Here is a 14,433-nt window from a genome sequence, read left to right as displayed (position 1 = left end):
AATAGAACTAGTTCCTAACCCAGTTAGAGGGGCATAATCGAACAGAAACGCCTATCTCCATGGGCGTTTATCTCCGAGAACGGGTCCGTGAAGGGGCGGAGTGAACCGTATTTAAAAAAAAAATAGACGCCCATGTTTTATTCGCCAAGGTGTGAGCTGGGCGTTTTTGCTTTTCACCGATAATGGAAAATGAAATCGCCCAGCTCAAAAACGAATAAATCCAAGGCATTTGTTCGTGGGAGGGGCCAGGATTCATAGTGCACTGGTCCCCCTCACATGCCAGGACACCAACCGGGCACCCTAGGGGGCACTTTTACAAAAACAAAAAAATAGGTAAAAGAGCTCCCAGGTGCATAGCACCCTTTCCTTGTGTGCTGAGCCCCCCAAATCCCCCTCAAAACCCACTGCCCACAAGTCTACACCATTACTATAGCCCTAAGAGGTGAAGGGGGGCACCTACATGTGGGTACAGTGGGTTTGGGGGGGTTGGACGACTAAGCATTAAGCAGCACAATTGTAACAGGTAGGGGGGGGATGGGCCTGGGTCCACCTGCCTGACGTCCACTGCACCCCCTAACAACTGCTCCAGGGACCTGCATACTGCTGTTTGGGAGGAGGGTATGACATTTGAGGGTGAAAGTAAAAAGTTGTGAAACATCATTTTTTTGTGGTGGGAGGGGGTTAGTGACCACTGGGGGAGTCAGGGGAGGTCATCCCCGACTCCCTCTGGGGGTCATCTGGTCATTTAGGGCACTTTTTGGGGCCTTATTCGTGAAAAAACAGGGTCCAGGAAAAGTGCCCTAAATTCTAGCTACAAACGCATCCATTATCGGCGAAAGGCGCCCATCTCTGTTCGGGTGATAACCACGCCCCAGTTCCGCCTTCACCACGCCTCCGACACGCCCCCGTCAACTTTGTCCGCATCCGCGACGGAGTGCAGTTGAAAGCGTCCAAAGTTCGGCTTTCGATTATACCGCTTTATTTGTTTTTGTGAGAAAAACGCCCATCTCCCGATTTAGGTCGGAACTTGGGCGTTTTTCTCGTTCGATTATAAGCTGGTTAGTCACTTTAGGTCCCATACCGAGGGCACTCAGTTTGTTTATTAGTCATCTATGCAGAACCATGTCAATGTGGTAATTGTTTGCTAAAATCTAAATACACCACCTCTAGTGCTCTCCCTCGATCCAACTCTCTGGTCACCCAGTTAAAGAAGTGAATCAGATTTGTCTGACAAGACCTGCTTCTAGTGAAATCATGCTGCCTTGGGTCCCGCAATCCATTGGATTCCAAAAACTTTACTATTCTCTGTTTTAAAAGAATTTCCATGAATTTAATTGCCACGGAAGTCAGCACTTATCAGCCTTTAGTTCCCAACCTCTTCCTTACTTCTGCTTTTGTGGAGAGGGACCATATCTGCTCTTCTCCAGTCCTCCAGGACCACTCTAGAGAAGCATTGAAAAGGTCAGCCAGTGGAGCTGCTAGAACTTCCCTAAATTCATTAAGCACCTTCAGATGTATGCCACCTGGCCCCATTGCTTTGCCCACCTTTAGTTTAGCCAGCTCCTCATGAACACAGTCCTCTGAAAATCATTCATCTCCAATTCCTATTTGCGTTTGTCTTCTGCGGTCCTGCTCCTGGCCCTTCAGCTGTGAACACAGAACGGAAATACTTCTTAAGCAATTCCGCCTTACCTTTATCAGCTTCTAAATATTCCTCCCTTCACTTTTGAGTCCCACAACGCCACTTTTGCACTTCCTCCCATCACTAATATAGCTTTAAAAAATGTCTTGTCCTCCCCCCCCCCAATTTTACCATGTTAGCTATTTTTTTTCTTCCATTTGCATCTTTGCTTTCCTGACTACTCTCCCAGCTTCTCTTAGCTTTTCCAGATACTGTCTTCTGTCTTCCTCTGTCTGCAATCTCTTGTAGTTTATAAAGGCTAACCTCTTTTTCCTTACCTTTTCAGCTGCTACTTTTGAGAACCAAAGCAAATCTCTTTTCCCTCTTATTTTTATTTACTTTCCTTTGGAAAAGGTTTGCTACTCCTTTCAGTTTTGCCCACTGCTTTCCAACTTCTTCCAGGTGTTCTCCTCCAGACAACACTTCCTCGACGTAATCCCCAATCTGAATAAAGTTAGTTTTTATGAAGTTTAGAACCTTCACTTTTGAATGAACCCTCTCCACACCTACCTTAATATTAAACCACACCATCTTGTGATCCCTGGAAGTCAGATGATCACCTACTATAACATCAGAAAAACTCTCCCCGTTAGTAAGCACTAAGTCCAGCATGACCCATCCCGCGTAGGTTCCATGACCAACTGCTGGAATTGCTCCTCCTGTAGAGAATCCAGGATCTTTCTGCTTCTAAAAGACCCCATAATAGGGGTACCCCAATCAACATCTAGAATACTAAAATCATCTATTAGCAGTACTTCCTCTTTCACAGCTGTATTCCAGAGTTTAATTGCACATTGAGTGAAGAAATATTTTCTCTGCATGCCAGTGGCATAGCTACTAGGTGCCACGGGGGCCTGGGCCCCTCAAATTGGCTCCAGGGCCCCCAGTTTGGCTGGCAGGGTCCCCAAACCCCGCCAGCCAAGGCATTTGTCCCGAGCTGGTCTTACCGTTGCCTGGTGCCCTGTCCTGTTTTCAGCGCCGTGACACTCGTTTTAATGAAACTGAGCATGCTCATGCTCAGTTTCATTAAAACAAACGTGCATGGCGTTGAAAACAGGATAGGGCACCGGGAAACATGAGACCAGCGTGGGACAAATGCTTTAGCTGGCGTGGGTTGTGGACCCCTGCCTGTCAAGGTACCTTCCAGTGGCGGAGGGCGGGCGGCGGTGGCAGCGGGGGGGGGGGGGGGGAGAAGTGGCATTGGGGGGGGCGGCAGCGGAGAGGTGGGCCAAAATGTGCCCCCCCCCACCTTGGGCTCTGGTCCTCCCTTCCGTCGAGGTCTGGCTATGCCCCCTAGTCCTTGTATTTTTGGAAAGAGTAAGAAAGCAATTCAAATCTACCTGTTCCACTCTACTCAGGACTTCAATCTTCCAGCATATCCTATGAAAATATGAGAAGTTAACCAAAGAAGAGATAAGAGAAAATCCCATCAGTTTCAAAAGATAACTTGTTCCCTATTTTTTCTCATTCTTTTACAGAACAAGTGTTGCGGTTTGGTTAATGGACATTTAGACTGGGGCGATCAACCTTCCAAATCTTGTTATTGTACAGATCCACAACCTACAGATTTATGTGTAACAACATCTGGCAAAACTCTGTATAAAAAGGTAAGAGTGAAATGAAATACTATATGTTCAAAGTCATGATTTCTTCTTTTGTGTTTTTAATATTCATAATGTGGAGGCCAATCACACAGGTCCTGTAGATAAGAAAAGGTACAACCAAATTAAATATTCAAAATTTGCAGGCGTTTTTTTTTTTTTAAAGCTCACTGAAACCGGAACCTTTTGTAAAATATAGGTACATAAGTACATAAGTATTGCTATACTGGGAGAGACTGAAGGTTCATCAAGCCCAGCATCCTGTTTCCAACAGTGGCCAATCCAGGTCACAAGTACCAGGCAAGATCCCAAAACAGTACAATACATTTTATGCTGCTTATTCTATAAATAAGCAGCGGATTTTCCCCAAGTCCATTTTAATAATGGTCTATGGACTTTTCATTTAGGAAGCCAGCCAAACTTCTTAAACCCTGCTAAGCTAACCACCTTCACCACATTCTATGGCAATGAATTCCAGAGTTTAATTACACACTGAGTGAAGAAATATTTTCTCTGATTCGTTTTAAATTTACTACTTTGTAGCTTCATTGCGTGCCCCCTAGTCCTAATATTTTTGGAAAGAGTAAACAAGCGATTCACGTCTACCCATTCCACTCCACTCATTATTTTATAGATATGCTTAAGGCCATGGTCAATAACATGTACACAGGAAAAAGCCATTTTAGAAAAATATATATTCAAATAACAGTAGCATTGCTCAGGATTTGGTATGTGTAGGTAAGTGGTTGATTTTGCAATGTTAACTGCGTGCGTAAGTGCCTCTACTTTAACATGCAAATATCAGAATTCACAAACTTGCACATACAAAGGGGATCAATTGAGGATCCCAGCTTCAAACATCAGGTTTTTAGAATTTTGAGGTGGTTTCAAGCTCCAGAGAGGTGTGGAGGAGTGGCCTATGGAGTGGAGGAGTGGCCTAGTGGTTAGGGTGGTGGACTTTGGTCCTGGGGAACTGAGGAACTGAGTTCGATTCCCGGCACAGGCAGCTCCTTGTGACTCTGGGCAAGTCACTTAATCCTCCATTGCCCCATGTAAGCCGCATTGAGCCTGCCATGAGTGGGAAAGCGCGGGGTACAAATGTAACAAAAATAAAATAGATACTATTGGAGATTCTACATGGAATGTTGCTATTCCACTAGCAACATTCCTTGTAGAAGGCTGCGCAGGCTTCTGTTTCTGATCTGCAAGGGCTGACTTCAAGTGGAATAGCAACATCCCATGTAGAATCTCCAATAGTAGCAACAGTGGAGGAGTGGCCTAGTGGTTAGGGTGGTGGACTTTGGTCCTGGGGAACTGAGGAACTGAGTGATTCCCACTTCAGGCACAGGCAGCTCCTTGTGACTCTGGGCAAGTCACTTAACCCTCCATTGCCCCATGTAAGCTGCATTGAGCCTGCCATGAGTGGGAAAGCGCAGGGTACAAATGTAACAAAAATAAAATAGATACTATTGGAGATTCTACATGGAATGTTGCTACTATTGGAGATTCTACATCTATTCCACTAGCAACATTCCATGTAGAAGCCTGCACGGCCACATTGGTGATCTGCAAGGGCCGACGACTTCTACATGGAATGTTGCTAGTGGAATAGCAACATTCCATGTAGAATCTCCAACAGTAGCAACAGTGGAGGAGTGGCCTAGTGGTTAGGGTGGTGGACTTTGGTCCTGGGGAACTGAGTAACTGAGTTCAATTTCCACTTCAGGCACAGGCACTTCCTTGTGACTCTGGGCAAGTCACTTAACCCTCCATTGCCCCTTGTAAGCCGCATAGAGCCTGCCATGAGTGGGAAAAGCACAGGGTACAAATGTAACAAAAAAAAACAACTCCAAGTTTATTAAGCGCTTAATATCCTGCACATCATAAGAAATATCTGAGCGACTAAGAACACTAATCAAGTGGAAAGAGGAGAGGAAATAGCAAGGAAAGGGGGGAGGCAGTGGTGTGCTGGAGCAGGCTCGCAAGAGCCGGTTGTTAAGTTTTTAAGAATTTTGGGAGCCGGTTGTTAAAGTAGGGCCCTCCATGGCTACTTTAACAACTGGCTCCCAAAATGTGGGCTTGGGCCCCCTGCTGAATTCTCTTTTACTTTGCTGGTGGGGATGCTGAGCCCTGCCAGCCAAGTAAATAGACCGCTGCTGCTCCCCGCTCCTTGTTTCCAGCTCTGGGCAGCAGGCTGGGACTTCTAACATAGTAACATAGTAGATGACGGCAGAAAAAGACCTGCACGAGCATGTGAGAGAAGTTCCAGCATGCTGCTCAGAGCAAGGCGTTGGGAGTGGTGGCAGTCCATTTATTGACTGCCAGCAAAGGTATGCCTAGCGTGCCCGCACGAAGGGAGGGAGGAGAGAGAGAGGCAAGTGTTGCTCCCCCCACCCCACCCCGGCCACCCCTGGCCCTTCCAACTGCAGAGCTGGCTGTGTCCGGAGAAAGAGCCTGTTGTTAAAAATTTACCAGCACACCCCTGGGGGGTGGGGAGGGTAGGCAGTAAAGGGAAGGAGGAAGAAGGAACTACAATATGTGATAGGAAAGAGGGGGAGGGGGTAGCAGAAGACTCAATTGCTCCCTTAATCGATTTTCCAAAGACCAGATCCAAGCAAGGAGTTAGGAGCCGGTTTAAATGCAGATAAGGAAGTATTCATAGATTCTGATTTCAAAATAAGAAGTACATGTATATTTTTAAAGTTCATCCAAACCACAGCCAGAATCTGCCCCCTCGAAATGTGCGTGTGCTGTGGGTAACAACATCAGTAGGAGCTTTTCTAAAACTGCTACTTACAAGTCTATGCACATGTACCCCTGAATGTCAGCTGACTGCATGCAGAAATGGCACCTCAACATGAGTTATAGAATGATACACTTTAGGGCATTTTCAGAGCAAAATAATGTGTTACAACTTCCTGTCTTGCTTTCAAAAATGTGTTATCTATCTATTGATCTGCCTCACCATATATTTATCCATTCATATTTATTATTTATTTATTTGTAGCATTTGTATCCCACATTTTCCCACCAATTTGCAGGCTCAATGTGGCTTACATTTGCCGTAATGGCGGATGCCATTTCGGGTAGTAGAATTGCAAAGGTTATTGCGTATGGTGCATACATACATGATAACATACATGGAACATAACATATATGGTGCATACATACATGATAACATACATGGAACATAACATATATAGAGTAGATCATGGTATATATACCATGTGCGTACATACATGGTAGAGAAGAATAATTATGGTATAGCCTGAAGGTTTCAGAGTGATAAATTGCATTATAATCTTCATTAGGTCATCGATTGTAGAGAGATCTTGTTTTACATAAGGTCTAGGGTGGTGGTGTCTGACATGTGATAAGAGTTCGGTTTTGTATAGCTCGTGTGTAGTGTTATTAATTAGTATTTAAGATGGATGTTTATGGTATGCCTTCTTGAAGAGATCTGTTTTCATTAGCCTTCGGAAGATGGTTAGGTCTTGCGTTGTTTTTATGGCCTTCGGTAGTGAGTTCCATAGCTGCGTGCTGATGTATGAGAAGCTGGTCGCGTATGTGGATTTATGTTTTAGCCCTTTACAGCTAGGATAGTGGAGATTGAGGTATGTGTATGATGATCTCTTTGCGGTTCTCCTAGGCAAGTCTATAAGGTCTGACATATAGTTCGGGGCTTCTCCTTAAATGATTTTGTGGACCATGGTGCAAACCTTGAACGCAATTCGTTCTTTTAGTGGGAGCCAGTGCAGTTTTTCTCTTAGGGGTGTGGCGCTTTCGTAGTTCGTTTTCCCAAATATGAGTCTGGCTGCTGTGTTTTGAGTGTTTTAACAAACAGGGCCAGCCTGAGGTTATCGGACACCCTAGGCAAACCTTGAGCCATGCACCCCACTCTCTAGGGCAACTCAAGACCACCCCCACCCCATTCATATCCAACATGTTCCCTTTCTTACCCCTCTATAGTCCAGTATCTCCTTCCCTGCCCCTTCCCCCTATGGTGTCCATCATCTCCCTCCTTTCCTGTTCCTCCTTCCACAGGGCTCAGCATCCTTCTCCTTCTCTGCCCCCCATGGTGTTTAGCATCTCTCTCCTTTCCTACTCATCTCCCTGTGGTGTCCAGCATCTCCTTATCTACTTCCCCTTGTGCCGTCCAGCATCTCCTTCCCTTCTCCCCCCATGGTGTCAAGCATCTCTTCTTTTTCCTTTCCCCAAGTGTTCAGAATTTCGCCCTCTTTTCTTTCCTCCTTGGCCCAAGGTATTCAGTGGCTTCTCTTCCTTCCTTACCCCCTTCAGAGCTGCACTGATGCAGTCGTCAATGTGCCTGGGAAGTTATCATGACTGCGCAGGGTCTTAAGCATCCTTACCTTTCAAGGCTCACCAGGTCCCATTCCTTCTGAAATAGGAAATATGGAGGGGGCAGGACCTGGCAGGCCTTGAGCATGCCTGCCTGCATGGTTAAGGCTCTGCACCAACCACAGTGTCTTCCCTAGGCATGCAGACTGCTGTATCGGTGCTCCCCCTACCCCAAATTGTGCCACCCTAGGCAGATGCCTAGTCTGTTTAGTGGTCAAGCTGGCTCTTTTAACGGGATACAGTTAAAGTAAATACAGAAGATTGGAAAAACTTGACTTGAAAGAGAATCCAGCACCATGAAGGACCACTTCAAGGAAAAACCATAGTAGCTGTCATGGCAGACCACATGGGAAACTTTCTAAACTACAACTCCCCCCCACACCCCCCCCTAAAGTATCCTGAGGTTAATATTCAAAAGCTGCTAGGTGGTCAGCAACAGTGGCCACTGCATAAGTTCCTCTTTAAAAAACAGAATTCCAGGGATTGAACAGATCATTTTGGATGTATAATTCATTAGAAGTCCAAAAAGGAAATGGAATTTAGGGTGTTCCAGGGAAGGTGCCACGTAGACATCGAACTCATACATTGGCCATATAAATGATATTCAATGCTTAGCTCAGCATTTTTCAACCAGTGTCCTACAGCGCATACAGAGAGATTCACAGAGATTTTAAAATTACTCTCAAAATAGTAAATTATCTACCTGTCCTTTCATTACTAATACTATGGTATTATTACTCTCTCTATATTTTTAATCTTATTTTATTCCACACATATAAGGCAGGTGGTGGATAAAAGGTGTGTCATAGATCCGTGAAAACGGAAGATTTATATATTTTTTTCAGCTCTACCCGATGAACGTACTTCAATCTGATCCTCATTGCCATTGTATGAAAACATTCTTATCTTTCAGACTTGTGAAGCTGTGATCCTTGACTACATCAAAAACCACATGGTCATAATTATTGGAATAGCGTTCGGACTTGCGGTCATCGAGGTATGATGCAGAACCCAGTCAGAGGTTCAGTAGGAGGTTTTGTCAGAGAACACGCTGTCCTAGCACAGAAACTGAGCTGCCCCACAAGCGCAGCTAAAACTGACGTCAAGGTTTGCAGTTAGTCAAAAAAATAGACCTTGGGCTGAAGAGAAAAGTGCTTCTTCCATTGCTTGCATACTACTGACAGATCAGTTGGGGCAGCTTTAATTTTTTAACCATTTCCAATTCTTACTTACCACGGTTTGAGTGTTAGTAAGACCAAGCTCTGTCATCCAAGGGTTGTATCCACAGGTGGGCCTGGGTCCCTCTGCTTTTGTCTCAGGCCCATCCTGCAGTTTCATACCATTGGTGTAGCTGACAGGGATCCTCAAGCCCACTGTCCCTCCCCACCCCCACCAAAACATCACAACAGTCAGTAAGGTATGTGCATATTTACAGAACAGTACCTAGGCGTAATTTTGACATGTACACACGTGCATACATACATACATGTTATTATTCTAATGAATTATGTGTGTAATTGGCATATACTTTATAGAATTGCCCTGGTAGTGTATACTTTCACCTGATATACCCATAGGCATTCCCAGGGATAGAAGCTGGGCAGAGCAAGGGCAAAGTTTGGAGATATGCGCATATGTTATGACATTTGTGTAACCTTAGGTGGAGGAGGTGTAAACACTTGGCCTTCCTTCCAGTGGGGGTCATTTTGCCTTTAGAAAGCAGATGCAACATTGATGCCTTCCCTGCCGGGGCACCTGATACTGTATAAAATTACCCTCATGTGTGCAGATCCGTTGGCAGCACAGAGGCAGATACGGCAAGCTTGAAACTGAGAAGGTTTCCAAATGGAAAACCATTGCTATTTGTTTTAATGTTTGAGGTACCTTATGGTAAGGAATGCAATGGCGTAGGAGTTATAGGAAATCCTGCCAAGTAGAAATCAAGACAGCAGTAGGGCATGCACACCGATGTAACACGGTGGCATGGTCCCCATTTTCCTCTAACCTTTCCTGTTATTGGGGCTGGTCCAGGCCTGATGGCAGCAGCAAGAGCAGGATGTCAACGTACAAGATATCAACTCATGCTCCTCTGCTGGGCTCCCTCCCTTCCTGGTTTCTGTATTGATTGTGGCAAGGTGCTTGGCAGAGGAATATGAACTGACAGCTTCATGCATCTTAATAGCCTGTCCCTGGCACCAGCATCTCCATCAAGCCCTAGGCCAGCCCGGAGTTTAGTAAGTTTATGTCTGTGGGGAAGGAGAGGGGTTTTGTGGGTGCAGCCACCATTGATCTTCACTCTTCTTTGGGTGGCAGGTCCTGGGTTTTCCACTACCCTAGGGCTTCCAGCTCCTTACTGTTTTCCACCTACCTGTGTCTTTGTCCAGCCACACATATACAAACACGTGCAGACAGACAGACTCCTGACAACAGGTGCTCTCTCGTGTATTGAAATGGCAGCTAAAAAAGAGGAGAAAGGATGAAAAGACAAAGAATTTACCAGAGAAAGATAAAAATGAGATAAAGTTACTCTACGGAGCAGACAAGACAGGAGTATAGAAGCTTTCCAAAATTTGGTCTGTAGATGCATGACAAGACAATACAAGACAAGACAAGACAAGTCAATAAAAGACTTATATACACCGCTGCTCTCCAATATTCTGGTTCAGTGCGGTTTACGGTAAAAGAAGCTAGAACAACACTAGAAAAAAAATTACAAAATGAATACTAATTTAAAAACAATTCAATAACATTTAGAAAATAAATTTCAGGTTCTAAGATGTACAGGCAAGATGTTCCATGTTTGCGTGGCCTGATTAATATAGAGTTTGAGAGTTAGTTTAACTTGCTGTAAGGATGGAGACTGAAGAATATGTATAAAAAAAATAATCAAATACAATTGTTTCTATTTGTAAAGAAGAATAAGAGGCCTTATAATCAGGTGCAGGGCCATAAATGATCCAAAATACAAAAGTACGGAGTTTGAATATCGCTCGAGATTGAATTGCTAAGCCACTGCAGTTCCATCAATGTGTTCGTTCCATAGATCAAGTTAGTTGCAAATATAAATGTTCTGAAGTGATGGGGAAAATAGGGAGGCCTGAGACCAGGAAAATAAAGGGGGAGGGGGGTCTTTTATTATTATTAACATTTGTATAGCGCTACTAGACGCACGCAGCGCTGAACACCTGACATAGAGAGACAGTCCCTGCTCAATAGAGCTTACAATCTAAAAAGTAATACAGACAGACAAGACAATTAAGGGCGATGTCAATTAAGGTAATTAAGACAATTAAGTCAATTAAGACAAGACAATTAAGGTGCGGGAAGTATTGGGTGAGAAGGAACAAGGGGAGGCAAATGAGTAGTGGCTAGGAGCCAAAAGCAGTGGTGAAAAGTAAGTAAGTAAGTCGTGGTAGAAATCAGCTGGTGGTAAATACCGAGACACCCAAAGGACTATAATGGGCATCTCGGCGTTTACCGCCAGCTGCTTTCTACCACGAGCTAAAAACGCTACTATGGCTTAGTAAAAGATCCCCTAAGATACTTTAGCTGTGTGAATACTAATTACACCAGTGGTAACATTTTTCAGGATATATATTTTTAGTGGCAAAGATAAGGAAATAATGACTTTTAGTTTTACTTTAGCTTCTTATAGCCAAGACACCTGGGGGGGGGGGGGGGCCCTTCCAAGAAGGTAATGGTTTGGAGTCCCTTCATCGCCTACTCCCAAAATGGTACCACAATTAAAGGAGCACCCCTCTTCTTCATGGAGCTTGAGTAGTTGAGTCTCATTACACCTGCCCCTGAAAAGCACAGGGGTGGGGCCAGCGGTAACTCTATCTGATAGGGGAGTGGGAAGTGGACCAATGACTCCAGGGAAACAGGTGTTAAAGGAAACAACTTTATTCCAGAGAGTGGCGCTACATTACATGAATTATATCGTTACAGTCTTTATCAAGACTACCCGATATTACATTCACCTTTCAAGCTTCAAGGATTGATCGAGACTCCTGAGGCAGGCCTGTGGCCGAAACACAGTACTGTGTCGAGTCTGTGATTAAAGTTGTTTCCTTTGCCACCATAGTCCTGTTTCCCTGGAGTCATTGGTCCACTTCCCACTCCCTATCCACTCCCTATCCCTGGAGTGGAGGAGTGGCCTAGTGGTTAGGGTGGTGGACTTTGGTCCTGAGGAACTGAGTTCAATTCCCACTTCAGGCACAGGCAGCTCCTTGTGACTCTGGGCAAGTCACTTAACCCTCCATTGCCCCATGTAAGCCACATTGAGCCTGCCATGAGTGGGAAAGCGCAGGGTACAAATGTAACAAAAATAAAATAGTTTTGTTTTCCCGTGAGAGTCTTGTGTTCATCCACCCGGTGGATTGCCTCCTACCCAGCAGTAACTCTACAATCTCTAGATGCCTCTAGTCTGGTCCTGTACCTTTTGAGGAGTTGGTCCAATGAGACACCCACTGCTCAGACAGAGTAGCACTTAGAAGAAAGTGCTGCTGGGACAGAGGAGGACATTCCCCTTTGCCCATGGAGCTGCCAGACAGCTACCTGCTTTCAGGGCCGCCAAGAGACTAGGCCGGGCCCGGGACAAGGCTGCCCCACCTCTGCTCCCCTGCTGCTGCTGCCCTCGTCGCTCCCCCCATCGCTGACGCCCCCCGTCGCTGCAGTCCTCGGTCTCACCTGCCTGCCTCCACGGCTCCGGGCCCCCTGATTTCAAAGCGGCAGTCGCAGATCACCTGTCTTCTGGCCTTCCCTCTCTGTGTCCCGCCCTCGTCTGATGTAACTTCCGGTTTCTGCAAGGGCGGGACACAGGGAGGGAAGGCCCGAAGGGAGGCGATCTGTGACTGTCGCTTCGAATGCAGGGGGCCCGGAGCCGAGGAGGGAGGCAGGCAGGTGAGACCGGGGACTGCAGCACTGGCGGCCTGACCCCAGCGCCGGGCCCCCCTTGGAGGCCTGGGCCCGGGGAATTTTGTCACCCCTGCCCCCCCCCCTCTCGGCAGCCCTGCCTGCTTTGGCTGATGGGAATCTCAAGTCAGCTTATGGCACACAGCGGGTTCTCCAGATCTGTATTATAGCAGTGATGAATTCTGCTGAAGAACTCTGCTTATACACAGGGCAGGGCAGCCACCTGAGTCCAGTACCTGATGGCACAATGCGAAATGCCAGTAACCTGGCAGTAATGTTAGAGAAATGCAAGAGTTTAGCTCAGCAGAGAATCAGCAAGAAAAACCACCCTGGACTTGAAATGCTTTTTATGCTGTCAAGCCAGAAAGTGCTTCAGGGTTGCCAGAACATTATTCATCAACATTCCCTTAGCTGATTGCTTGGCAGCCATGGCTAGTTGTGTGTGGATAGATTCAGGGTCACCGTCTTTCATTACGAAGGCTGCAGATTTGTAGGTTTCCATCACATTTGCTGGTTTTCTTTAGGACGCACCATTTCCATCGAATCTCAGATTTACAAGCATTCTGCTTAAAAAAAAAAAAAAAACCCTGCAAGTCTGAAAAGAGGATTTTTTTTCCCCCCTGTAAAGTTAATTTATCCCTCATGCACTTCCAAACAAACAAAAAAGGTCTCTGTGGGTTTTTGCTCGTTGGTGCCAACTAATCTCATTCTTGTTTTCCAGATTATTGGTTTGGCGTTTTCTATGACCTTATACTGCCAGATTCAGAGCAAATGAAAAAGTGGATGTATCAAAAAAAAATGCCACCAGCCAGTTCCAGATACAGTGTTTCCTTTTCCCTGCTTGGCACATTACGTATGCAAACAATACAGAAAAGAATCAGTGGTTATATTCCGTGGAGCCTATTTACGAAGCTGCGATAGCTGTTAGCACGGGAACTAACGCGTGCAAGCATTTAACACAGCACCTTAGCACTTAACCTGTGGTAATTTTCACATGAAGAACGAATCCGAAACAGGGTGGAGAATGGATCAGGGAATTACTGCATATTAACTCCTAAAGTGGCAGGGGCTAAGGTGGCACAGTTAACGCCACCTGGATAGAAATAGGTAACGGCCCTGTGTTACCTGCCGCTCAGTTAGCGCAGGGCGAAGGACATTTTCTCTGTGTTAACTGAAAGGCAAAATGTTGGGGAACAACAGCCCTCAACAGCTTTGCAGTTGTCGCGCATTAATTGTGGTCATTAGCCTGCAGAAACTGCACAATCTTACCACACCCCTTGTAACCTTTTACAGATATTAGAGTTTTAAAAAGTCATAATCTAATATGCATGACCTGAAGTTTTATCGTGGAATATGTGTGAATAAAGATTTTTACTTACATGAAATACTCAGATTTTTCACCGATTTTTTTGTTGTTGTTGAACTGCTGGTGAATTTTTATGTTTCATGTATTATATTAATTCACTGCAGAACATCTTGAGATAAGTGGGCAAACCAGTTTGGTTAAGAGTCAAAGCTCCAGGCACCACCCAAATTCCAATTCTCTCCCCACACCTATCACTTTTGTCCTACTCTATGTAAATCTATCATCTATGCGACACTCTGTCCCATACTTTGTATTATCTCTGTTATACTTTGTACCATACATGTAAGCCGCACTGAACCTGCTATCGAGCGGGAAAGAGCGGGGTATAAATGCCACAAATAAATAAATAAATAAATTATCTGTAGGTATGGCCAATAAGAAATGGATCTACTCTTTGGGATGCTGGTGGGTATTTGTGACTTGGACTGGCCACTGTCAGAGACAGGACGTAGGGCTGGAAGGTGCTTTGCACTGACCCAGAAAGGTAAGTCTTTTATTCTTATGCTCCTAAG

General features: G+C 45.3%; 1 protein-coding gene across 1 annotated transcript in view; it reads left to right on the top strand.

Annotated features, from left to right (window-relative positions):
• The window catches only part of TSPAN8 (tetraspanin 8), a 35,500-nt gene extending 22,156 nt beyond the window's left edge, over positions 1–13,344 (top strand). The window contains exons 7-9 of the mRNA XM_030215399.1: positions 3,160–3,288; positions 8,555–8,638; positions 13,277–13,344. Coding sequence (XP_030071259.1) covers positions 3,160–3,288; positions 8,555–8,638; positions 13,277–13,330 — 267 coding nt within the window. The 3' untranslated portion in view covers positions 13,331–13,344. The remainder of the gene's footprint in view (positions 1–3,159; positions 3,289–8,554; positions 8,639–13,276) is intronic.
• The last annotated feature ends 1,089 nt before the right edge of the window (positions 13,345–14,433 follow it).

Source organism: Microcaecilia unicolor, chromosome 9 (assembly GCF_901765095.1).
Source record: "Microcaecilia unicolor chromosome 9, aMicUni1.1, whole genome shotgun sequence".
In the NCBI taxonomy this organism is placed as follows: domain Eukaryota; kingdom Metazoa; phylum Chordata; class Amphibia; order Gymnophiona; family Siphonopidae; genus Microcaecilia; species Microcaecilia unicolor.
This window is presented reverse-complemented; position numbering and strand designations above follow the sequence as displayed.